Below are 27203 nucleotides of genomic sequence, written 5' to 3'. Positions count from 1 at the left end.
GATCCGACAGCAGCTCCACTCCGCAGTCTTTTCCTTCCACTTCCACTCCACTTTTGAGACGCCAACCAGGCTGGCTGTTCCCACGCCTCTGCACCCTTAGATCCAGCAATCTGTACTGGAATAAACGCGGATTAAATAACTGTTTTGGGGATTATGCTTTTTCCAAATCGGACTACAGATGCGGGGATTGAATCAGAAGGAGCCTCGACTTTTTCCAGTAAAGTAACCGTGCAGCAGAAGTGGACGTAAACTTTTAGGACTGGACTCGGTCTTACAATGTCAGGGCTTCTGAGTGTGTTATGAGTGGCTTTTATGATTTTTTTTCCATTTCTTATGAGAGCTGTGTTTTATATGTACGGTTTTCCAAGTGGAAAAGACGAGAGAGAGACTTCCACATCTCAGGAATTCGACGCCAGGAACTGAAGGGTCCGTGAACGCCGCAGGTAGCTAGCTAACTTGCTCGAGACTTTTAGGATTGTTTCAATATCTCCTGATAGAGGTGAGAAACATAATAGGCCTAATTGTACTCAAACGAAGGCTCTGGGCTGTTCGGCACGCCGCTAACGTGAGCTAAATGCTCTGTGTGAGCTTTTCCAGGGTCGCATTTTGTTTAAACCAACTCGGGTCTAGTTCAGTCTCCACCATTAGCCTCCGCGGCTAACGTCCCAACATGCCGCAGCTGGGCAGAGACGGAGACGACCTGGGGGCTAACGATGAGCTGATCGCCTTCAAAGACGAGGGGGAACAGGAGGAGAAACCCAATGTGTCCTCGGAGCGGGACTTGGATGATGTCAAGTCGTCCCTAGTCAACGAGTCGGAGACCACCAGCAGCTCTGACTCGGAGGTGAGTTGAGCAGAGGTCCGTGAATGCTTCCCGCTGTGCTCCGGGTGTCTTCATGCTGCTGTGGCTCTGTGTGCAGGCAGACAGGCGCCCCAAGCCGCATCCAGATGCTGAGAGCAGGGCCAGGCACGGCCAGCTGTTCCGGGAAGGTAGGCAATAGCATGGCATTCTGGGTTATGATGCTTCTAGTAGTAAAAATTACATGGGACTTATTTATCAAAGCAGTAGTTTATACAGAGTCTTAGATCAACAGTTATGAGCTGCAGTTTGAAATTTGAACTAAAACGTTGGGGATGCTAACGATTATTTTGGCCATGAATTATTCTATTGATTATTGTGAGGATTAATAATGTAATTGGGGAAAAAATGGCCACATTCTGCAGATTTTTAATTTAATTATTTATGCCCATTTACATAAGATTAGACATACACCGAAATATGAAAATATGCAAATAATGCAATTCATTTTTAAATAATAATAAACATGTTATTGACCGAAATGTAATAACAGCATTCCTTTAGTCAACGTTTGATGGCTTGTAGCAAAGGATGCATCTGCAGCTAAAAAATCCTTCTAGCATCAACATGTGAGGAGCTCAGGCCTTTCTGCTGGACTGAACATCAATGTTCAATGCGTTGATATGGTGGTTATCTTTTATTAATAATTGGATAGCAAGAGGTGCTTAATAAGAGAACATTCTTTTTACAGAACTTGAACTAGTTCAAGCAAAAACTGTTACTTGAGGAGTTTTGGGTTGGACAGATGTATAGATGTATAGTTTTTTATCTTAAATACAAACTATTTTTGTAAAGGTTTGATTTAATTACTGCTCTTGTTCATTCAGCAAATTGCCTCTTTATGAGTCTCTATACTCAACAATTATTTAATTACTAAATTGATTGGCAATTGTTTCAATAATCAGTTATTCACAAAAAATTCAATAAAATGTTTAAGTCCTAAAAAACAAATTTCTCTGCTCACATCGTGGAACTTAGATATTTATGCAGAAGTTCCACATTTGGGCCTGTGCTTCTGACAGATTATGGGCATGGTTGGGGATGGACCGGTCAGAGCGGCAGATTGTTCCCTTATTAGCTCAGTGATCTTTGATATATTTATATATTTTTTGGTCAAATTTTTCTTTTATTTCAAGGTTATCCCATACAGATGCAGCATGTGTATGCTGGAGGACGTCCTTACAAAATCTAAAATAAACATAAACATGAGTTTAAGAACTCCTTCTTCCTTCAGTCTGTAATGGCATCAGTTCATGGATGCATTTTAAGTGCAGTAGAAATCAGATAAAACTTAGGGACATGCTTTGATAACTAACAGTTCACCATCTTGTAATTCCTGTGTTTTCTTTCTCTCTTGAGCGTTTTAGAAACAAACTGGCCTGAGCAGTCAGACTTCAGCGCAAACAGGAAATCAGCATCAGCCAGGAAAAGCCTGATTGGCGCATCTCTAGTTTACACTTTTCTACTCTTGTTAGACTTATCCCCTGACATGTGTGACCATTGTACAATACAGAGGTAATGAAAATAGATTTTGCTTTGAGGATCTTTTTGTCATTTTGTTCAGCCCTAAACCTTCTGGACCATATTGAAGGGCTTGAACCGTCAACTGCTGCTGTTGCACCTATCTAAACATTCTTCCAGAAGAAAGTGTGAATCTCCTGATTGCTCCAGATGTAGACAGTCAGAGCTCTCAGGATTGTTGATTATGAACTGATTTTAGAACGAATCAGAACTGTTGAACAGGCTGCTGCGTTTCTGAGGCAGCAAACACACAAGTCATTTAAAATGTCTTCCACCTTTCCAGAAGGTTTGAAGTGTTTCTACATAAGTGAGTGTAGTCATGGTGACTGAGTCATTACTTTTGGCTGAAACTGACAGCTTAGAAAACATTTTCAGCACAGCATCTCTGGTTAATTCTCATATATATAAAACATTAGAAGGAAGCACTAGCATTTTGCATTCATTACCTGGAATGCAAAATGATGATTAAACATTCTTTCACATCGTCATTGTCATTGAAGTTTAGTCCTAATTGACGGGGGTTTTTATGTGTTTTTTTTTCTTTCTAACATTCATTCTATAGTTAGTCAAACATGTAAATACAGTGGTTTGCAAAAGTATTCATAGCTTTTGAACTTTTCTATATTTTGTCACATTTCAACCACAAACATCAATATATTTCATTGGAATTTAATGTGAAACACCAACACAAAGTAGTGTACAACTGTGAAGTGGAAAGAAAATGATGCATGATTCAAGACTTTTTAGTTTAAAACAGGCTTAGGCTATAAAACGATTTCCCAAGCTTTCAACATCTCACTGTTCAATCCATCATCTGGAAATGGAAAGAGTCTGGAACAACTGGAACCCACCTAAACTTCCAGGCCAAACAAGCAGAGCTCTGATCAGAGATGCAGCCGAGAGGCTCATGGTAACTCTGGACCTGGTGCAGAGATCCACGGCTCAGAGGGGGAGTCTGTCCACAGGACAACTATTAGTCATCACTACACACGTGGGGTCTTTATGGAAGAGAGGCAAGAAGAAAGCCATTGTTAAAAGAAAACCATATGAAGTCCCATTTGCAGTTTGCCAGAAGTCATGTTGGACACAGCAAACATGTGGAAGACGGAGCTTTGGTCAGGCCAGACCTAAACCGAACTTTTAGGCCAAAATCCAAAACGTTATATGTGTGGAGGGGAACTAACACCGCACATCACTCTGAACACACAATGCCCACTGTCAAATAAGGTGGTGACGGCATCATGCTCTGGCGTTGCTTCTCTTCAGCAGGATCAGGGAAGATGGTCCAAGTTGATGTGCAGATGGATGGAGCCAAATACAAGAAAACCTGTTGGAGTCTTAAGGCTGGAGACTTTGGTGAAGGTTCAGCTTCCAGCACGACAAACACCATAAACTTAATGCCAAGTCTACAATGGAATGGGTTAACACAAATCATAGTCATATGTTAAAATCTGTGGTAAGAGCTCAAAGCTGCTGTTCACAAACACTCTCACAATACATCCAGTCTGACTGAGCTTGAGCTGTTTGACAAAGATGAATGGGCAAAAATTTCAGATCAAAGCTGGTGGAGACAAACCCTAAAGACTAGCAGCTGCAACAGCAGCAGAACCTGGTTCCACAGAGGATTGACTCAGTGGCCTGGATACTTCTACATACTGCACTTTTCATTTTCTTTATTTGTAAAACATATTTTGAATCATAATTTTCTTTTTATTTCACCATGGTAGACCACTTTGTGTTGGTCTTTCAACACAAAAATATTTCTTTGTGGTTGTAATATGAGAAAATATAGAAAAGTTTAAGAGGAATGAATACTTTTTGCATGTCACTGTCAGATATGGAATCAGTGTTTCTAAGTCTAGATTTAATGGGGACTCAGTTTCCCAGAAGCCCTGTTGAGTTATTGTAACAGGTTCCCCCAGCTAAATGCTGATGTTGTTCCTCAGGGCTCCGGAAGCAGCATGACACGGGCCTCTTCCAGCCGTCTCCGTATGTTGGCTATCCCTTCTTCATGATCTCGGACCTTGGGAACCTCTGCAGCCCCTACCTCACTAATGGAGCTCTGGCTCCAAGTGGCCGGACGGTAAGTCAGCACCAAACACTGATGGCCGACCATCAGCATGCCACACTGCTTCATTATGTCTCTTGCTTGGTTGTTTGTTTATTATTTGTAGACAAATTCTACAAAAAAATTTATATATATACTGTATAATAATTTTCCATCACAGTTCAGTTAAAAAACACTTTATTCATCCCAAATGGAAGTTAAAGGCTGTCATGACTCATAAAGGTTCTTCAAAGCGTCGCTGTGCAGGGACAGGATGTCTGCAGCAGGCAGTGTTACAACAAATCTGAAGAAACCTCTGATTGAAGACTGTCAGTCTGACGGCTATCGTGACCTGCTACTAGTTCAATATCTGGGCAACAGAGACAATATTCCACAGTGACATGTTCTGGATGACAGTGGAAGCTCTTATTACAGTTTTTCTTGATTGTTTACATACATTTTCTGAAAGGACGCCTCATACTCTCAGAATTCAACACACATATCAAAGCACACACACACGCACACGCACACACACACGCACACACACACACACACACGCATACACAATGGGCAAAACCCTCCAATTCTCCTGCAAGATGAAACTTTACATTCAAAACAATGTTTTAAAATTGTATTTTGTTTTCAGATTCACACACAGAGCCTCATATGATTAGACATGAGCACCAGTTGAATACTGATGTGTTCGGTGTAAAACACTTCTACATCATAATGACTCTGTGTTACACTTACTGCACATAGTACATGCAAGTGTGTTGTAAAATATTTTTAGAATATTGTTTTTATATTCGGAACACACAAATACACGGTAATAAATATATTATTTTTTCAACAAAAACAATTTACACACCGTACATCCCAACCAACACAAGGTTGCACATACAGAACAGAGGAATTTACTTTAAACTATAAAAAGCAAAGTATGCTGCCTCCTCTCTTCTGTTCAGGACTGGATGCAGCACTTCATCCATCACAATGTTTCCCTGGACAAGCAGTAAAACATCTTGGCATGAAAAGCTACTGCTGCATCTTCCATAGCTTGGAGAAGGGCTAGATGTGTGTGTGGCAGGTGTTTGGCCATGTGATGAGTCCGTGTGCATAGAAGGGCAGTAAACTTAGGATTTTGAATGACAACGTGTTTCTTGTGAAAACGAGAGATTTTCTTCATGAACTTTGTGCTATAGCAGGAAATTGTGTGTAGTGTTTTGGAAAAAAAGTGTGATTTACAACTGCAATTTCAGTATAAAGCAGGAATCATGCTTGTAGTTTAGCAGGTTGGTGCATGAGTTACATGTTGTCATTGTGTCTCAAGTACCACTATTTGTGTGTAAACAATCGAGAAAAACTGTCACAAATAACCTTAAACCATGTGTGTGAACTTTCTGTTGCTTTTTCACATTAAAACCTCATGAAACACCTGAAATTTGTGCAGGAAAAGAGCTTTAACCATAAGAAGTTTAAGCAGTTTGCGAGGCTCTGTCATGTGTGGATGTTCTGGCACGGCTGTGAACTCCTCAGGGACCTGCTGGTTAAATCTTATCAGAAACCGACGCCACTAAAGGGTCGCTCAGGAAGCTGAAACCTGCAGTTGTTGCTTCATATTGCAGGGATATTATATTTTAGCAAACTGAGGCCCAGACACCACCGCCTGCAGGTCTGGTGTGTACAGTGTGTGTGCATGGTGTGTGTGTTTCTGACCTGCCTTGTAATGGTGGCGTGTTAGACAGGCCTGGACACAGCCTGCCTGCATGCCTGCCTTCAGCAGGAATGAGCTCTGATTGCGTCTGATTCTCTGCTGCAGATTAGCTGCTGTAGCTGCCAGGTACCAGGCAGGATTTGCAGAGTGTTGCTCAATTTCCCGTCCCTACAGCGTTTTTGAGGATAAGCTTGGATTAGGGGCCGCTGTCTGATGGTTTAATACATCGCTGCTCTCAGCCATGTTTAAATGTAGCCTCTGTGGAAGTGGGAGAAGTTTCAGGATGTTTAACGTGAAGTGTTACCTCAAAGGAAAGTTTCAGTTGATGACCTCAGGGGAAAAGCTTAACTGAAGTTGTCAACTCACAGCTAAAGCCACACATGACGCTACAGCTGAAGCTTTTAGACTCGGGGCTGCAGACTGTCTTTCTTTTTCCTTTCCGTGTTTGTTTTGGAAGTCTTGCCTCTACTTATTTAAGCCACACACGCACACACACACACACACACGCAGGTTAAACACACAGCCCAGCTTCCACACACAAACACCTGCATTCCTCAGCTTTGTAGCAGCCATCCTTTCTCTTTCTGGCTCATTGTTGTCCATCACAGAGTCTGAAAGGTCGTTAAGCCCTCTGTGTTCTTTATCGGCCCAGTTTCTTTCATTCTGGGTGATCGACCATCTGTCAATACTTTCATGTGAACCAACCTTACCCACCAATATTCTCTACCACCACAAAGCTCTGAGAGGGCTGTGTATAACAATAGCATGTCTGCTGTTGCCTACTTTGCTACTTTTTTCTATATCTAGTTCAGAAACAAATCTCTAAAGGCCAATATCAGTCAGGCTTTTTAAATATTGGTGATCAGTCAGAAACCAGTTCATCCCTACTTAAATAAAAGTGATCAGTCTGCTATCAGTAGCTATTGAAGGAGTACTTGAACATGTCCTGAATATGTCTAGATATTTGACTGAATATTCCTAAAGAAAAAGTCTTGAAAATGTTTTCTATTCATCTTTATTATTATGAACTGTATTCATATATCACTTCAATAAGTTCTGTTTTTTATCTTCTGTACCTTTTTCTCTCCCTTGAGGCCGTTGTTTCCTCTGAAGGCTACATTCAGCCTTGGACCCAGAGTTGCTCTGCTGTTTATCAGACCTTCTCAGAGAGGAGTCGCTCTCTGCCTCCTCAGACTGTTGGGAGTGTTTATGGAGGATGAGGAGATGGACCAGCTATCTCAAGCAGAGTCTTTGTAAACAAACCTCTGCTGGTTGCTCGCTAGCTGAACTATAATACAGGCTGTTTATTGTGCTGATGGGTGCAGGCAGGAAGCAGGAGGCGGCGTACAGAGACGACCTGTCTGCTCACTTCGCCCTCCTCCCATAACGCCCCCCGCCTCCTCCCCACAGCGCCGCACGCTGCTGCAGCTCAGGGACTCATCCAACAGGAAGAGCCTCAACACTGAGAGACGTCTGCTCATGATTCAACCTGTAAACCTGCTCATCACTTAAAATGCTCATCACTTAAAATGCTGTCTCTTTAGAAAACATGCCGGTCACATGTGGTCATGCGTGGGAAAACAGGCGATATGAGTCTTTATTCCAGATATTGTGGCTGAAAGATAATGAACAAAATAACAATAACAATAGAATGTGACCAGCAGTAAATGGTTTTGGACTCTCAGTGAAATGATTCCTCCTAATTTTTCCACTCTAACCGATGTTTTATCTCAGGTCATTGTTGCCTGATGCACACTTCCTTGTTTATGCTGCTTCACCGTAGCGACACGCGACTCAACAGCATAACTAACAATGTTCATCGGTATGTCTGAATTATTTCACATCTGACTTGATCTATGAATCATTTTTGTTGGTAGTTTTTCAGTTTTCTACACAGAAAGTAGATGTGACCGTTACAGCAGCATGATTGGCTGAGTAATAATGCTGCACCGATTCATAGTTTTCTGGCTGATCATCAATCTTTAAAAACCTGACCTGTCCATTCCTCTAATTTTGGCCACTACTGATCACCAAATACAAGATTACCTCATCTTTTGCGGACTGTAGCACAAATTGATAAAATCTGGCATATCAAAATCTCATGGTTTTTGAGCCATAAAACTGAGATTATGCATTCATCGACTTATTTATTTATAAAATTTGTTTATTTAACCCCTCATCCATCCATCCATCCATCTTCTTCCGCTTATCCGAGGTCGGGTCGCGGGGGTAGCAGCTTCAGAAGGGAGGCCCAGACTTCCCTCTCCCCAGCCACTTCTTCTAGCTCCTCCGGGGGAATCCTGAGGCGTTCCCAGGCCAGCCGAGAGACATAGTCCCTCCAGCGTGTCCTGGGTCTTCCCCGGGGCCTCCTCCTGGTGGGACGTGCCCGGAACACCTCACCAGGGAGGCGTCCAGGAGGCATCCTGACCAGATGCCCGAGCCACCTCAACTGGCTCCTCTCGATGTGAAGGAGCAGCGGCTCTACTCTGAGTCCCTCCCGGATGACTGAGCTTCTCACCCTATCTCTAAGGGAGAGCCCAGCCACCCTACGGAGAAAACCCATTTCGGCCGCTTGTATCCGCGATCTCGTTCTTTCGGTCATGACCCAAAGCTCATGACCATAGATGAGGGTGGGAACGTAGATCGACCGGTAAATCGAGAGCTTCGCTTTTTGGCTCAGCTCTCTCTTCACCACGACGGACCGGTACAGCACCCGCTTGACAGCAGACGCTGCGCCAATCCGCCTGTCGATCTCCCGCTCCCTTCTTCCCCCATTCGTGAACAAGATCCCGAGATACTTCAACTCCTCCACTTGGGGCAGGACACCCCCCCTGACCCGGAGAAGGCACTCTACCCTTTTCCGGCTCAAGACCATGGCCTCGGATTTGGAGGCACTGATCCCCACCCGGCCGCTTCACACTCGGCTGCGAACCGCTCCAGCGAGAGCTGCAGGTCACGATCTGATGAAGCCAAAAGGACCACATCGTCTGCGAAAAGCAAAGATGAGATCCTAAGGCCACCAAATCGGATCCCCTCAACACCTTGGCTGCGCCTAGAAATTCTGTCCATGAAAGTGATGAACAGAATCGGTGACAAAGGGCAGCCCTGGCGGAGTCCAACTCTCACCGGAAACGAGCCCGACTTACTGCCGGCAATGCGGACCAGACTCTGACACCGGTCATACAGGGACCTGACAGCCCGTATCAAAGGGCCCGGTACCCCATACTCCCGGAGAACCCCCCACAGGGCTCCCCGAGGGACACGGTCGAACGCCTTCTCCAAGTCCACAAAACACATGTAGACTGGTTGGGCGAACTCCCATGCACCCTCCAGGACCCTGCCGAGGGTGTAGAGCTGGTCCAGTGTTCCACGACCAGGACGAAAACCACACTGCTCTTCCTGAATCCGAGGTTCGACTATCCGACGGACCCTCCTCTCCAGGACCCCTGAATAGACCTTGCCAGGGAGGCTTAAGAGTGTGACCCCTCTATAATTGGAGCACACCCTCCGGTCCCCCTTTTTGAACAGGGGGACCACCACCCCAGTCTGCCAATCCAGGGGAACTGCCCCCGATGTCCATGCGACATTGCAGAGTCGCGTCAACCAACACAACCCCACAACATCCAGAGCCTTAAGGAACTCCGGGCGGATCTCATCCACCCCCGGGGCCCTGCCACCGAGGAGCTTTTTAACCACCTCGGTGACCTCGTCCCCAGAGATTGGAGAGCCCAACCCAGAGTCCCCAGGCTCCGCTTCCTCAGTGGAAGGCATGTTGGTGGGATTGAGGAGATCTTCGAAGTACTCTGCCCACCGGCCCACAACGTCCCGAGTAGAGGTCAGCAGCACACCATCCCCACTATAAACAGTGTTGGTGCTGCACCGCTTCCCCCCCCCCTGAGACGCCGGATGGTGGACCAGAATCGCCTCGAAGCCGTACGGAAGTCTTTCTCCATGGCCTCTCCAAACTCCTCCCACGCCCGAGTTTTTGCCTCAGCAACCGCCCGAGCCGCATGCCGCTTCGCCCGCCGGTACCCATCAGCTGCTTCCGGAGTCCCACAGGCCAAAAAGGCCCGATAGGACTCCTTCTTCAGCCTGACGGCATCCCTCACCGAAGGTGTCCACCAGCGGGTTCGAGGGTTGCCGCCGCGACAGGCACCGACAACCTTGCGGCCACAGCTCCGATCGGCCGCCTCGACAATGGAGGCACGGAACACGGTCCACTCAGACTCCATGTCCCCCACCTCCCCCGGGACGTGTTCGAAGTTTTGCCGGAGATGGGAGTTAAAGCTCCGTCTCACAGGGGATTCCGCCAGACGTTCCCAGCAGACCCTCACAACACGTTTGGGCCTGCCAGGTCTGACCGGCTTTCGCCCCCACCACCGGAGCCAACTCACCACCAGGTAGTGGTCAGTGGACAGCTCCGCACCTCTCTTCACCCGAGTGTCCAAGACATACCGCAGATCCGATGAAACGATGACAAAGTTGATCATCGAACTGCGGCCTAGGGTGTCCTGGTGCCAAGTGCACATATGGACACCCTTATGCTTGAACATGGTGTTCGTTATGGACAATCCATGGCGAGCACAGAAGTCCAGCAACAGAACACCGCTCGAGTTCAGGTCGGGCGGGCTGTTCCTCCCAACCACGCCCCTCCAGGTCTCACTGTCATTGCCCACGTGAGCGTTGAAGTCCCCCAGCAGAACAAGGGAGTCCCCAGGAGGAGCACTCTCCAGTACCCCCTCTAAGGACTCCAAAAAGGGTGGGTAATCTGAACTGTCGTTCGGCCCGTAAGCACAAACGACAGTCAGAACCCGTCCCCCCACCCGTAGGCGGAGGGATGCTACCCTCTCGTTCACCGGGGTAAACCCCAACGTACAGGCGCCGAGATGGGGAGCAACAAGTATGCCCACTCCTGCCCGACGCCTCTCACCTTGGGCAACTCCAGAGTGGAAGCTCTGACCCCTCACACCCGGTAAAAATATTTTAGATTAACAGACATTGTTGAGGGTGAGGGCATTGCAAATCCAAAACATAACACAAACCTACAAAACCATTTTTATTATAATAAATGCAGTTTTTATTTGGGGGGGCTGAGGCTGGGGGTAATGGGAGAATTGACTAAATTTTTATTTTTTATTTTTATTTTGACAGGGGCAAACATTAAACATTTACTTTTTAGCCAAATTAAATAAATCAGTCCTACCGACTTGGGGGCCCCGGGTCAGGATACACTATGCGCTACTCTTGGAATGGAGAGCAAACACAACTGATCCAGGGGCCACACTTTGGACACTCCTCATTTAGGGGCACTTGGTGGTAATCCCAGCCAGAGCTGACTCTCTTCTCCAGCCAGCTCCTGTCATGTTAGTGGTCGAACATACTCTCTAAATTTTTTCAATAGTGACACCTTCCCAGAGTTTTACAGTTATAGATTAGATATAATTTTTTGCTAAAAATGAGAGATTTGAAATCTGCAAGCATCTGTCCCACTCTGAGCCATGGTAAATTGTCTGTGGTCATGTGCATGTTTAGTTTGGTTGTATTTACCCAGAATGCCTACTCTATAGTCTGCCTCCTGTCTTTGGAGTGACCACTAAATACTTTATTATTATTATTATTATTATTATTATTATTATTATTATTATTATTATTATTAGGTCTTGTAGTCAGGTTCGGGTTCAGGTTCCAGAAGAGGTTGCTGCTTCCTGCTGATAAATCTGTCACTTTTTCTGTTTCTGACTCCAGAGACGTTTCAGCCACTTTCTGCTCCTGTGTGTGTTTAGATGCTTCCTCTCTGGCTTTGGTCTCTGATATCATGGGTCAATCCATCTTCAGGAAACATTCCATCATTAATGTCTGATAGACTTGGTCGAGGAAATCATTCTGACACTTGAGTCAAAAATTCACCACCCAAGGCAGATCATCAGGATTTTCAGGATTTTCCCCTGAACTCCTGTAGCCGTTCTCCGCTGGCCTCTCATTGGTCCATTGTGTAGAACCTGAGCTGTTTGCTGCTCGTAAGCAGCAATAATCCTAACAAGTTTCCCCTGAGCTCCGATCTGTACCCGAGGCTCAGTAATGTCTCGTATTGTGTGTGTGTGTGTGTTTGAGTAGAGCAGTGTTGTGGTGTTTCCAGCAGCTGGATCCATTTAGAGCTGATCCTCAGCTTCCTCTAAGCGCTGAAACAGGGGCCGAGCCACAGACCAGCTGTGTGCAGGGGCCGGTCTTGTTGCTCTGGTGTGGGGGCAGTGGGGGCCTCGCTCATTCATGCCTAAATGTTTGTCTGACGTAGTTCCATGACTGATGAGACTAACAAGGTTTGGTGTTCTTGTTTCGAGTCCTGCCTCCTAGTCATTAGTCCAGAGATTTGAATTTGATGCTGCTGCCTCAACAGATGACTCAGAAAAGATGACGCTCTCAACAACAGACTTATCCTTGAAAGATTTTAGCTTCTTCAACAAGTCCAGTCTGTTGTTCAGATGAACACAGAGGTATTTCTATTCCTCCACTTCTTCACCCAAGATGGAAAATAGGGTTTGATGTAACCCTCCATGTCTCCATGTGAGATGCATGGAGTACTGTGCATCTCAGGTCAGAGATGATACTCTGATGGAAATCCTTACTTTTTATTGATTAATTCCATTATCTCTGCGATGTATTCTCTGTGTAAAGTGCAAAACGTTTGCACCTAATGGTCGCCTAGTGTTGAGGCGACCCCGAGTGATGATCCATACTTGTGGGCCATCCTGTTCAGTGTTTTAATTGTAGTAATTTAACCAAAACATAACAGCACAGCACAGCCATGCGCTCTTCCTCTTTTTTTGCTCTTGTTATTTGAGCTGATGACTCAAGCAGCTAAAACCTTCCTCTGTTACTTTCCAGCCAAAGCTGTTAAAGCATTTTCAAATCATAAATCAATATTCCAAAATGTATAAACAGCTGAAAGTGTCAGGTTAGAAGCAGAAGGCCTCCCTGCCTTGCTTTGGTTTATCTTCTGTCAGTCAGGGTCAAAGGTCACAGTTGAGAGCCTGTAGGCGTCACTCACAGCTGAAGGAGCACTAAAGGGTCTTTCAGCAGACCCATGTCCACCCTGCAGCCTGTTCATCAGGACCATCAGCTCTGAGCTCTTATCTGCAGGCAGCTTCCTGCTGTGGAGGCTCAGCATCGATGAGGGGGGCTGGGAGGGCAGTGGGGAATGTAAACAAGTGACAAATGAAGAGGAGAGGAGGACACTTAACCACCTTATCTCGTGTTAGAATCCCAGAGCCAATATTTGCTCCTCTTGAGGCTGGTCATTTAAAGTTCCCATCATGCCTTCTGCCAGTTGTCACCTTCCTAAAGTCTGCTTACCTCTGTTACTGAGAAGCCTGACAGACCCTTCCCTTTATTAAGTGAAAGAGTAATATTCACATGGTTTAGCAGATCATGTTAAGCCATAATCTGTTAACAGATCATGGCTTGTTAACAGACCGGTACATGATCGGTACATGCACACCACACTTTTCAGTGTACCGATATCTGAGTCATAGTATCGGCCAAAGATTGTGATTAATTGACTTAAAATGTTTTTTTAAACAAATTCACAAATGTACTGATTAACAAATTAATTTGATAACTTTGCACTAGTGCAGCTCACTTCAATACATAAACATGTAAAAACAACTTTCATTTGTTCATTCAGTGCAGTTAGGAGTAGAACAGCCAATGTAAAATAAATAATAAAGAAACTGTAACTGTTACAAAAACAACAGGTTGACATCTTTGGCCAACCATGTGAAAATAAACTAACAAATATTTCAAATGGTTCATGAAGTATAGTTAGGAATTCTAAATATAATGTAAAATAAATAATAAAGTCGCTCAGATCACAAAGCATAGAATTAGACTGAATAGATCTGACCTTATGTATTGGACACATTGTCACTGATTCCCAATCTAGTATTGATTTAGATGGAATCAGTGCATTTATGACCACCTGCATGTTTTGATTTGTTGCTTCAGCTGTACTGATATAGAGACTGAAGGTTTTTCTATTTTTTCTTTGTAAAAGGAAAAATGGAGCTCAGTCAAAGTTAATGGAGAGCTACTGTGAGCATCAGTGGTTCAAGCCCTGCCTTCTCCACTGGATTTAGGTCTAGACTTTGACAGAGCCGTTCTAACACGAGTTATTTTTTTTAATCTAAACCATTGCTTTGTAGTAGGGCTTCACCAACAGCAGTTTTCTAGGTGATATTTAAAAAGCCAGACCTGCTGATTCTGATTTTGACTTCCAGTAATGACTTTGTATTTTTTTTTTTGTTTGAATGTTGCTAAATATTGCAAGAAAGTTGCTGAGTTAGCAAAAGTGGAGCGACTGCAAACATGCAGACATGGTCTTGTGGGCCGGTCTGTCACCCAAACTTCTCTGTCAGCAGCAGCTGATTTATAGACCTGAGATCGGTAGATAAGACCAGCTTCACATGCAAGTATCGGCTGATCACTCATCTACCAACATTAAGGACATCGGTTCCAATTTATCGGCTGGCTAATTTATATTGGTGCACCCCAACTTTGTAGCTCTGTCTGTTAGCCAACAATGGCTAAAATGGTCTGAATACAAAAGTGCACCACACATTGACAATAAAACAGCTGATAGCCTCTGTCTCCCCACAGTACCTGCCGTTTCAGTGGCCTCTCCTCGACATCCCAGGAAGAGCAGCTCTCAGAGATTCTGCTGCTCCCACACACCTGGTAAGACTCTCCCTCTCTGCTGCGCGCGCACACACACACACACCCACACACACACACACACACACAGCATGTTGTGTTTCCCACATTTTTATGCTGCTGTAACAGCAGAGAGGATGTGGAATGTTCAACAAACATGCAAAATGAGTTCACTTTATCATTTACTTTAATCTAACATTGTAGTACTTCCTCTCTGCCTGAAGAGGGCAATGAATCTACTAACATGATATGTTTATTTACCAATGAAGAGAAACGACTGAACTGTCGGCAAAACAACTTGTGTGTTCAGTGTAATGATTCAACGGGGTTTCACATGTTGCAAATATTCAACTATTTTTCATTTTGCCAATCATTTGAATTTCTCTGTCAGACCGCAACCCAACTTCCTTTATTATTATTATTATTATTATTATTATTATTATTATTATTATTATTATTATTATTATTATAGTCACAGTTCTGATTAAGAGATTTTTTTCCCCATCCAGATGTGTTTTTCTCTATTCCTCTCAGCTCATGTTGGTTCTGATCTCTGCAGTTCACCACAAACGTCCCACATCCAGCAGTGGCTCTTAAACCTCGTCCACATGCAAAACAATATTTCCCAATCAAGTTTAATTAAGAAAAAAAAAATTGAATTGATACTACTTTTTATGTCCTCTATAAAAATCTAGTTTTTCTACCATTTGGTTGTTCAGATTGTTTGACAAAGATGAAAAGATCAGCCCAGAAATTTGTCTTGTTTTACAGTTTCACCTGTTTGATTGTAAACCAAGGCAGAGTGCAGTTAGTTGACAGAACGATCCACAGTCTTCATCAGTGAGCCACTTTAGTTCCTCGCTGCTTCATCCTTTTTTTTTTTAATCCCTCCAGGGGGTCTTTTTGTGGGCTCTAGTGTCCCTTATATGACAGTAGACTGACAGGAAACGGGGAAGGAGAGAGGGGAAGACATGCGGCAAACGTCGTCGGGTCCGGGAGTCGAACCTGCGACGGCCGCGTCGAGGACTCAAGGCCTCCAAATACGGGTCGCGCCAACCCCTATGCCACCACGGCACGCCCCTGCTTCATCCTTTTTGATGAGGCTTTAGAAAAGTTTCTTCTGTGAAAAAAGTTCACACAACATTTAATGTTTCACTGTAGAGAAGTCTGGGTGTGTAGACAGAGCCAGGAGTGGTGGGATTGGGATGTGATGAGCTTCACTGACACAAACTGCTTTCATAAGTTCATAATTCATAATCATTTTAATCTTCTACCATTGTTTACATCCAGATTTACTCTCTATGGACGCGTGTGTCATGTCAATGACATAAGTTAAAATCTGACTTGACCATTCAGACAGTTAGCACTTTGAAACCTATCTGATGTGCATCCAATTTAGTTACACATGTGGAAGTGGCACAGGTCAGATGTTTTTGGGGTGAAAAGATCAGAATTGGACCATTCAGACTGCGGTGAAAAAACAGATTTGGGTCACATTCACCTGATGTGTGAATGTAATAACTAGATTAATTCCACACAGATGGATGTTTGACATAAAAAATTTGTTTTGTTGTCACTTCTACTGTGTCTCTCAGATGAAATCCGTTTGTGTTTAGTGAAAGGAAATGGATGTGAAGCAGGTTTTCTGGACTGCAGCTCTTTTACACTAGCAGCACTAACCTGGTCAGTTCCAGATGATGCTTATGGATTGCTGTTGGTGTTTCAGCAGCAACTTGCTGAAACACCAACATGCTGAGCTTCCTCTGTCTCATCTCCAGTCCAACAGCGTACCTGTGGTGCAGCATCCCCACATGACCCACCTCCGCCCCCTGCTGTCCTACAGTCCAGAGGCCTTCTCCCCTCAGAGGGCGTCTCCTGGGTTCTCTCCTGAGCCTGGTAAGCAGCTGCTTCTTCTCGCTTCCTGCTGCCTACTTCCTGTGGCCTGCTTTCTGCTTGCTGCTGGCTTCTTCCGGTTTCCCGCTTCCCGCTTCCTACTTCCTGCTTTCTCCTTCCTACTTCCTACTTTCTGCAGCCTGCTTCCTGCTGCCAGCTGTCAGACACATCTGCACCAGGTTGTCTCTCCTCTGTGACTCTAATCTGTTCTTCTAATTTTTTGAAGCAGGAATGTCGAGGAGCCCTCACACTACCTGTTATCCTGTGTCTCCTGGAGGAATTACTCCCATCCCACACCCACTGGGCTGGCTGTGAGTAACACACACACACACACACACACACACACACACACACACACACACACACACACACACACACACACACACACACACACACACACACACACACACACACACACACACACACACACAGGCCTTGTGATCCTGTCAGTGTTAACAATAAAGCATGCAACAAAGCATAGAATTGGACTGAATAGATCTGCCCTTATGGATTGAAGACATCGTCACTGATACACAATGTAGAATTATTTTTTTAATATTAGAATTAATATGGATATTAGTATTGTATTGGTGCGTCTCTATAAACACCATAAAATGTTGTACTGAGTTTCTCTGTGCATGTGGCCCGTCCCTCACTGTCCTGCTGGGTGGAACAGAACAGAACCTGTGTGTGTTCAGCCTGGCTCTCTCTGCCTGAATGAACGCATCACTGAAACTGGACGTAGTGCAGCTGGAGTCTGGCAACAGCATGGACACTGAAGAGCAGTGATCACATGGATACGATGTGTTCGCTGATCAGAAACGCATAGAATTTTTCGCTTTCTGTTGCCTTTTGCATTCACCTCCAGTTTTTCTACAGTACCCCTGTTTCAGCTGTAGGGGGCTCCATCCCAACACATCCATCTTTATCTGCATTACTGAGAATGTTGAGCACCAACCCACTTTGCTAATTATAGAGGGTTTTTCAAAGGTTCCTAGATACATTCAGTTCCTCCATTTAACTACTGTTATGCTGCCATGTCTTTATCATCACATGCTATCCATATTACCTTCCACATCCTGCTTCTCCACACCGTGGAGTTCTGTTTCCACTGAACTTGTTAAACCTGTCAGACATGCAGAGATTCCTAAGCAGAGTGTGTTCGTGCAAGCCAACACATCAACCTGCTGCTACCTTGATGTGTGACTCAGAAGTCTGAAGCTAGTTGAACTGTGTGTGTGTGTGTGTATGTGTGCGCTTGTGTGTGTGTGTGCGCTTGTGTGTGTGTGTGTTTCTGTCTGCAGGCCGGGGCAGCCCATGTATCCCATTGCGGGGGGGTTCTCCCCTGCGGCTCTAGCCATGAATGCCTCCATGTCCAGGTATGAACTGTAAGCTTCTGAATGATCCTGGATTAATCTGTCCTCCTTCTCTTGGTTTGTTTCAGGTTTGTCTCTCTAAATCATGTCTGACTGAGACTAGAGTCGGGTTTCCAGCAGCTTTTACACAAAACCTGGACTTCTATCTCTGCCATTTATCTAGTTGTTTACAATTCCACTAGATCCTATCCAGCAGATTAACTGGATCTGCTGTAGTGTTAAATGTCTGCCACTAGAGGCCAGTCACCATACATGTTGACAGTACAACACCCACATTGCTGCACAAAGGTCAAGTAATATTTATTCTTTTTTAGAAATCATTTTCTGAGAAATAACTTCATATTTGATGCATATCTACTTAGAACAGAGGCTGATTATTGATCTCCAAATATCTCTTTGCCATAAGCACACAGTCTGCACTGTATTTTTATTTTTATACTTATGTAGAGGGTAAAACAAAAAAGTTTATATTTAAAATAACTGCCCCCTGGACTGAATTTTATAAGATAATTTTGTGTAAAAATGATTTAAAACTGTCCGGGTTTTAAAAACATCTAGAGAATCTAGATCTTTAGATGTTTCAGAGAGATCTAGATTCAAACTCTCTCAGATGTCCACCTGCAGCAATTAATAAAGTTCCATTAAAAATAATAAAATAATTATAGGTATGCTGTTAATATTAGTTATGAAGCCTTTATTTAATGCTACCTTTTAAGATAAAAAGTAGTAGTCCAGGTTTGATAACTGATCCGCCACCATCCTCTGGGCAGTTGCCACCACCCGGGTCAGGTCGTTTTTGTCCTGGACTGTGCTTGTTGCACCCGGTCATACTGAGGCAGGAGTATGAGATGATGTGGGATTCTAGTCAGGAGCCTGGCAGCAGCATTTTGAACAGACTGCTGCCGGTCCAGGAACGTTCTGTTGAACATGTGTAGAGTGCATTACAGTAATCCAGATGAAAACAAACAGATCCCAGTTTAACAATATTTCTCAATTAACAGCAATAGAACTAAACCAGAGATCTGACATGATTTCCAAGCTTCAAATCGGAGTCAAAGGACATCCTAAGATTTTGTCAAAACACCAGGAGGTCCAATGATCTGCTTTGTCTCTACAAATATAATTATCAGTAGGAGATATCTTTAAAAGATGACTGCATGGGACCAGAAAGAAGCAGAAACAACAATGGTGCCAAAACAGGACCCTGTGTTCAGTCTGCAAGTCTGAGGACAGCTGGTCAGCTGTATCCCTAACATAATCAGTACAGAACATTTCAATAATATTGCTACAATATTAAACTAAATTCATGAATTTGCCAGATTATTTTCATGTCCAACTTCCTTCTTACCTCTGAACTGTGATTGTTCCTTCCTCTTTCACATGGTTGCACACATTTTGGGGTCAGTAAACTGACACCCACCTCTTAGTGTCAGTTAAGTGCACTCTGCAGCAGGTAGTCTAATGAAACATGACCAGCAAACTGTGGGTAGGTTGAGCCTGCTCTATAGTAGAAGGTTCTGTCAGCCTGTGTTGATGGACTCTACATTCACAATGTTTCTGAGTGGAAGAATTTCCTGATGGATGAGTCATCATAACTCCTCAGTGACGGCTGGTTTGTTTTGCTGTTAGGACACCATGATGACAACTGTATCCATCAGGTTTTATGAGGCAGTTTGCCGTAGCTCTGGGCCGGTTCGGTCATCAGGCTGAGTCACAGCTACTAAAAAGTTCTTGGTGTTCCGGGTCTGGTTTATTACAGAACTGAACCATGAAGTTCTGCCGGTCCTACTGGGTTCTAGTTGTGCTCATGTTTATCTACTAATTAGTGAACAACCTTCTCAAATAACAAAATGCATTATTTAATGCTGTTATGATGTAGTTTTACCACTCGTGCATTGATGAGGTCAGCAGGGTTTGATGGAACGCTGAATGTTTCCTTGCAGTCTGGTGTCGAGCGGCTTCTCACCACGTTTGGTTCCGCCCCCCCAGACGTCGGTTCCCCACCCGGCCATCGTTCCTGCAGCGGTGAAGCAGGAGCCTGGAGCCAGTCACAGCCAGCAGCCTGGGTAACAACAACCACACTCTGTGCAATGTTGGGCTGGGCAGCAAATCCGTTTTATCCATCTGATGAACTTTCCGTTTTTTAATATTTCATTTTGTTTAGAAAATCTGGATGTTGTTTCCACCAGTGCATTCATTAAATTTCATCATTAAGAGTAATGTCAGCTCACCCAAAGTTGCCATCTTGTTTGACATCTTGTTTGGTGTGTTTTACACTTTCTGTTTATCTCGACTCTGAATTCAGGTCAATCCACAGAAGGAAAGTTTAAAATTAAAACCAGTTTTAAAAATATTTTTAATGTCCTTCGTAGTTTCTTTTCAAACAGGCAGTCTTATGTAAAATTTGCTTTTTAACATGTTATAATGTTATTCCCTCATCAAAACACACCTGGAGTGTTGCCTTGATTCTTTCATTCATGTTGGAGAAATTCTCTAATCTCCATGGCAACCATTCAGCTCTGCTAAACACCTGAATGGACCTAGCTCTGCCTTTGAGGCTCAGCTCCTCGTCAGAGCTGTAGCTTCTAAGATTCCACCTCAAGGGAGGGAGTTGAGGTGGCAGTTCTCCACCTCAACTCCCTCACTCAGCTCCTTAAGACTAGCCACCATCAATTAGCAATCACCTGGTGGAACTGCCCATCTAGTGAGCTCATATGAGCTACTTCTCAGTGCAATGCTGTTAAGAAGTTTTAAGAGGAGCCATGTTGTGATGACTTCCTGAAGGCGGAGTTTCAGAAAGAGGCACTCTGACTTCTCCTCTGCTCCCCTGCAGGAAGCCCCCCTCCAGCTCCGAGCATGACCAGGAAGAGGAGCGGAAGCCCCACATCAAGAAGCCGCTCAACGCCTTCATGCTCTACATGAGGGAGGAGAGGCCCAAAGTTGTGGCTCAGTGCAAAGTGAAGGAGAGCGCCACCATCAACCAGATCCTGGGCCAGCGGGTCAGTCGCTTTGTTACTAGACATTAACCATAGCAAAAAAATGCCGTCAGGTAACCTGTACCGAATGTGATGGTCAGCTGGTGGGCTCCATTCAGCTGTGTGTGTGTGTGTGTGTGTGCTGTATTAATTACCCTCTGCTACCATGTGTTTACAGTGGCATTCTCTGTCAAAAGAGGAACAAGCCAAATATTATGATCTGGCTCGCAAAGAGAGACTGCTGCACTCAAAGCTGTACCCCAACTGGTCAGCCAGAGACAACTATGTGAGTAGATTGACTGACTGCTGAACACACACCATCACTGTTGAACACACACCATCACTGTTGAACACACACCATCACATCCTCACCTGACTCATGTCTATGCAGGGGAAGAAGAAGAAGAGGAAGAGGGTGAAGAGTGAAACTCAGCTGGAAGGTGAGATGACATGTTGCTAGGTTACTCAGTTATTGTATGTTGTAGAACATGGCTGTAGTGATCAGATGTCTGTTTTGGGGTTTGTAAGTTGTGGAACTGTGTTCCACTGCAGACACAGGGAGGTTAATTGGGACGTTTTGGTTCAAATATGAACCACCTTAGTTTTTTGTTCCTATGAAATGGTACAAAGCTAGTTTATTTTCTTCCCAACTGGTTAAACTCAAGTCTGGCTGTTTTTAAATCGGCATCAAGCAACAATCAAACAAAATGATGAGATGTTTTAAACCTGAGTCAGGGAGACTCCTCATCCAGCACAGCTTCTGTTCTGCCTGTAAGCACCAAACCAGTGCAGCAGCTGCAGACCTCTCACTTTCCCCAGACATTTATGGGTTTTGTGTTCATGTTAGTGACAGGATCTTTGGCACCTCCATCACACAGAAACGCATCTACCAGCTATGTACCACCATGATGCACTTGTTGTGGCCAAGATGATTTCCTATCATCTATCATCTATCAAGTGTAGGTTCGTCCATAAACCTACACTTGTGCTAAGCTACGGCAGCCCGATGTGTTCAATCTATCTGCGTCAGTCTCCACTCCACCTGTATGCATACACCCACCGAAAAATCTGTCGTACTCCATTCATCACGTCAGTCATTATAAGGATGCTTATTGGTCCCCAGAAAAAGGATAAAAACCTAAACATTATCATTATCAGCAGACTGGAGTTCTGAACAGGGCTGGTATGAATGATGCAGCCTCAGCTCAATTTAAAGCAAGCTACTTCCTAAATCAGTCATCTAGTTATAAATGAGTTGCATAGGAGCTTCTGTAACCTGGATCTGACCTGAGGATCCAGCTTCACCTCTCTCTCTCACTCTTGTATGTGTGTGTTTATGTTCTGCAGTTGCTGCAGCAGCAGGCGACTTCCCTCCACAACTAAAGAAACCTCGAGAGGAGCCGCCACACACACACACTCCGCTCACACAAGCTTCACACACACTCCCTCACCTGACGCATGCACACACAGTGTCTCATCTGACACACACCCAGCTGTCCCAGGCCAGCCCCGCCTCCTCCCTGGACTCCCCGGCGACCCCCACCACGGCGCTGGCCTCGCCTGCCGGCCCGGCTGCCACACACACCGAGCACACACACTCCTCCTACAGCCACAGCGGACACGGCTCCCCTTATGGCGAGCAGCTGCAGCCACTGTCCCTCACCACCAAGCCTCCCCGCACCACCCACTTTGTGGGCCGCAACGCCGTCACCCCAGGGCCCCCCACCCCCTCCTCCACAGAAACACCCTCTTCCTCCCACCGATGAGTCGTCTCCTCTGAACAGCCAATCAGCTCTGAGGATCTAAAACATGAAACGTGCCTCTTTCTACATGCTGTAAATAAGCTCTTTTTTTTTCTTTTTTTTAACTTTTTATAGACTTGTCATATTTTATACCAGTATGAAAAGGACATATTTGGTCAATATTTGACTGCATCTAAAATCTGTATTTTTGACTATTTCACTTTTTCTACTTTCTTACTAGGAGGAAACAGTTTTTATGTGAAGGTGAGGTTTGGCACAAGAGTTTGTTTCAGAAAAGCTTTTTTTCGTTTTGTAGTTCTTCATGTTAAGCTAGTTGATGGTTCTTTATGCAGCTACAAATAAATTCACACAGAATACAAACAGGCTCTCATTATTTTGGCATTTAGCCAATAAAAAATCACTTCATTTTGGTAATCCTGACTGACTAAAAGAGGAACGATGACTTTGTGAGAGGGGAGTCTGTCAGAGCAAAACAGACTGGATGAACAACCATTGAGATATTAAAGCAACGATGAACCTAACACTTTTTGGATTGAGGAGGAAACTGGAGTACCCAGAGAGAACCTAAGAGTCCACTGGTAGAGCATGCTAACTATGAACCTGAATCTTAAGTGTTATACCCAAACTTCTGCTTCTTCTGCCACCAGCTTCAACTGCAGGCCTCTATATAGCATCTGTAAAGATCTAGTTTCCATGGAGACAAACTGTTGTCTATTTCCAGTCTGTTAATTAAATCAGGACGTGGTTAATCCTGTCACAATAAATATATAAATAAATCAGTCATATGATTCTTTAAAATGGGCTTAACAATTTTCATGTGCATGTTTCTTTGTTTTCTTTGTCTCTGCCAAAGAGACTGGATGACGAAGGTTTTCACTCCGGAGCATCGGTCTCAACTCAACCCTACCCTATACGTTTCCGTAGCGCAAGGGGGAGTGAACTTTGACCTCCATTACTAGCCAGGTGCATGACCTCATACCAGACTGTAGCCCAGTAAGGAGGAGCAGGCCAGACAAAAGCTGTTGTGTTTTTGTTGCTAGCTTGCACTTTTTGTTTACAAAAGTCCTAGCATTCAGTTTTCCCCATCGGAGACACTCTGACTCCAAAGAGAAAAATCTGAGTGGCCTAGTAAAAGTTTAGACTTAAATTCAATACATGTATTTTAGTATGACATTTAACACACACACACACACATTGAAAAACCTTAAAACGTTGCTATAAAACGGAGTGGGCCAAAATCTCTGGCTTAGGGTGATGTTAAAGATAAATGGGCAATTATCAAATTTGATGTCCAGAGTGGGACAACTAGTTTAGGAGGAAATTAATTTTTCCCACAGAACCTGGTGGCTTTGGGTGTTTTTATTTATTTGTTCATGTTAGCTTTATCCCAAAGTTAACATTTGTTTAGCCTAACTTTAAGTGAGACAAATTAAGGAAAATCACAAGAGATCTGTAAGCAGTAAACACCTTACAGCACCGACCCATTTCCTGACAGACCATAAATAAATTCTTGTTTACAGGTTAAGGAGCGACTCATGCTGTTGTGTAAAATGTCTGGTGTTTCTTGTTTGTCTGAGCACACTGAAGGAAAGAGACACTTACGTAATTCAAACAACTCAGCAGCAGAGTCCATACAAGGAAGTAGGCGGAAATAAATGCGTGTTCACAGCGTACCATGACTGATTTGGTTTGGCTCCAGACGAGAGGAGAGCCAGTTCAGATGGATGATGCCATGGTTGGGTGGAATGAGGCCAGGGACGTGCTTGATGAGCAGGTGAAGCTTGAAATGAATGAAATGCTGGCACTCAGAATGGTAATCAGAAGATCACTTCTTCCTCAGGAACCTAAAATCAAGACTTTCCCTCAATATTTCCTGGAATCCTCCCAAAAAGTAAAAAAATAAAGAATTCTTATGTGGTAGAATCAATCGGAGCTACAAAACAACATTAGTCATATATTTAGGAGAGTTTTAGAAACCTGGCTCAAAATTGTTTCTTTTCCTACTGAACATCTATACAAGTTGTATTATCTATATAGATAATGCTACTAAATATCTTGAAATAGGTTGAGTAGCTAATGTGGATGTGGAAAAAACTTAATATTCAAATATTCAGTTTTAGAATTCTTCAATTTCTTTCCAGTTGTTGGACTTTGCATAGAGCCAGATAGGGCCTTCTATAAAGCCTGTGTGGTTCTTCATGAAAGAACGACAGAATCTCTGAAAGATGTTTGGCTGCTGCATTTCTCCAACATGGTTCAGAGGCAAAATTCGTCATCATCATCTTGGACCACGTGCTGCGTCATCTTCCCATTCAACAGACGATCAGTGTGATAGATTCCTGGACTCTTGGAGATAAAATCAACTCTTCTTCTGCTCAGCTAACATCTGGGCTGAGCCAGTCTGGAATCTCACAGCCACTTCCTTCCTTCCCCTCCATCATCCAGAGATCCTGGAGATCATTAGGAGAATGAAGTCCACCAGGTGTGAACTCGACCCCTTTTCCACTGCCCTGGTTAAGGCACACGTTCCAGTATCGCTCCACTGATCACCTCTACAACCAACCAGTCCCTCCAGTCTGGATGTGTTCCGTCCCTACTCAAAAATGTCAGTGAAGTCATGACTAAAAAACAATCCACAAGAAACCCAGGAATCCTCACTGACTTCAGAGCTGTGGCTCTAGACGTTTCTTTTTGAAGTTTCAGGTTGTTGCCACATAAATACATCACCATCTGAAACCACAGCAGCTGTCTCTATCTGGGTTCAGGTCTGCACATTCAGGAGAAACACCTTTGACCAGAGTAAACCTAAATTGCTCTGGGTATTAAGTTTTTTTTCTATCACTTTCACTTATAAGGTTAAGGATTTCATATCTAATGGACTTTGAGCACTCCATTTCCCAGAAGTCAGCAGACATTCAGTAATTAATTAATATATTTTCCCCACATTACAGTTCTTGTTCTACAATCATAAAAAGTAAGTACACCCATTTAATATATTTTTACTCATTAAACCTATTATTTTAAGCTTGTACTGTTTTAGTGTTTAGACCTCCATTAAGCAGTGTCACTTTTCCTGTTTTTAACTGATGTGCTGCACCTGTTATAGACTAATGATCATCTTCACCTCTTTTTGTTCCACTCCTCAACATGCAACCTGCTCCTCTATTTAGACAAACGGAACTTTATCATGCATTTTGGATTGCTCTTTGTATGTATTGCAGGAATATTAAATGCGCCACAGAAGTCCAATCCTGACCGAAACATCAAGAGAGAAATTTTGACACAGCCTGAATTTTGGGTCGGACTTTTGCTGCAGATCTAAATTCTAGCAAAACATGTATCTTTAAATGAGTAATGTGATAAAACATTTAAAGATTAAACTCTCTTTATTACATGCTGCATTTATGATTTGTTAAAACAATCAGAGGGATTAAGGGCTGAAAAAGAAGACAAGCCACCCTGTTCTAAATGAAATAAATTAGTTTTCTAAAGCTGTTGCGTGAGGTAAGTGCCAGTTAGCTGACTACTTTGTATAATTACTCTGATTGGGAAAGTACCTAAATGAAGTAAGTGTACTTGGTCTGGAAAGAAACTGGTATTGGGACTTTATACATAACGTGTGTGTGCCAAATTTTTCTAATGTCAATCTATTCTGTCAAATAGAGATGTGAAAAAAACTTTGAATGTTGGATAGTCTTAAAAAGAGAGACTTATTTTTAAAGAGAAGGTGACTCCTCAGGGGAAAATCCACCAGGTCTTTTCCTTCTTTTAAGAATAATGGCGATTTGCAGTTCCACCTCTGTGACTGTAACATTTCTTCTGACTTCCTTCTGATTTTCTGATGAACATAGGCACTGTTAACAGAATTTTAGAAAATACCATCTCTCTAACACTTTGGATAACGTTAAAAATGGATTCCCTCTTCCTGTTGCAGCTGCAGTCAGATTTCTCTGAGCTGATTGTATTTTTACTCTGTTGGACCTTAGGAAGGACTGGGAGATGCCAGGAGGCACCACACACAGACGGGCATCCTGTTCTCCTCTAGGTTCTAGGTTTATCATTATCAACATTCTGAAGAGCAACAATGCAGCTCACTCATGATTTTACCTGAAATGGACGGAAGTTTCCCAGACCTCTGCTGACAAATTGTGCTGTGAAGCCTCTTTTATGTAACCTTGGTAAAAAATAAATAACAGACACTAAACGCTGCTGGTCATTTGAAATCTCTGCCAGCAGGCTGAACTGCTCTTAAATAACAAAACTCTTTCAATTTGGGGCTTTTCTGAGATAAATCAGACTCTGATGGAGGTTTGTCAGTCTTCAGCCCCCCAATATCATATAGTTCAGTG

At 43.8% G+C, this 27203-nt stretch overlaps 1 protein-coding gene across 2 annotated transcripts; it reads left to right on the top strand.

Moving 5' to 3' along the window:
* Positions 1-23626, top strand: LOC102218641 (transcription factor 7-like 1-A). Of its 2 annotated transcripts, XM_023338488.1 has the most exons (13): positions 1-499; positions 598-844; positions 921-990; positions 4327-4463; positions 14794-14871; positions 16626-16743; positions 16967-17051; positions 18045-18119; positions 20060-20182; positions 20950-21115; positions 21270-21377; positions 21483-21531; positions 22439-23626. In XM_023338488.1, exons 2-13 carry the CDS (start codon positions 671-673, stop codon positions 22855-22857), a joined length of 1602 nt encoding a protein of 533 aa, XP_023194256.1. In that variant the 5' UTR covers positions 1-499; positions 598-670; the 3' UTR covers positions 22858-23626. The 2 variants fall into 2 exon arrangements, with proteins under 2 accessions (XP_023194256.1, XP_023194257.1); XM_023338489.1 differs by having other exon boundaries at positions 2-844; positions 16970-17051.
* The last annotated feature ends 3577 nt before the right edge of the window (positions 23627-27203 follow it).

Source organism: Xiphophorus maculatus, chromosome 8 (assembly GCF_002775205.1).
Source record: "Xiphophorus maculatus strain JP 163 A chromosome 8, X_maculatus-5.0-male, whole genome shotgun sequence".
Classification (NCBI taxonomy): Eukaryota; Metazoa; Chordata; class Actinopteri; order Cyprinodontiformes; family Poeciliidae; genus Xiphophorus; species Xiphophorus maculatus.
The sequence above is the reverse complement of the archived record's forward strand: the minus strand, read 5'-3'. Positions and strand labels throughout refer to the sequence as shown.

What these genes read in the sequence shown, in the direction of transcription:
- LOC102218641 (XM_023338488.1), top strand. Translation starts at nt 671, where the DNA reads ATGCCGCAGCTGGGCAGAGACGGAGACGACCTGGGGGCTAACGATGAG. An exon ending in CTGCTGCTCCCACACACCTG is followed by an intron (nt 14,872 to 16,625) that starts GTAAGACTCTCC and finishes TCTCATCTCCAG; the next exon opens with TCCAACAGCGTACCTGTGGT. An exon ending in GGTCAGCCAGAGACAACTAT is followed by an intron (nt 21,378 to 21,482) that starts GTGAGTAGATTG and finishes ATGTCTATGCAG; the next exon opens with GGGAAGAAGAAGAAGAGGAA.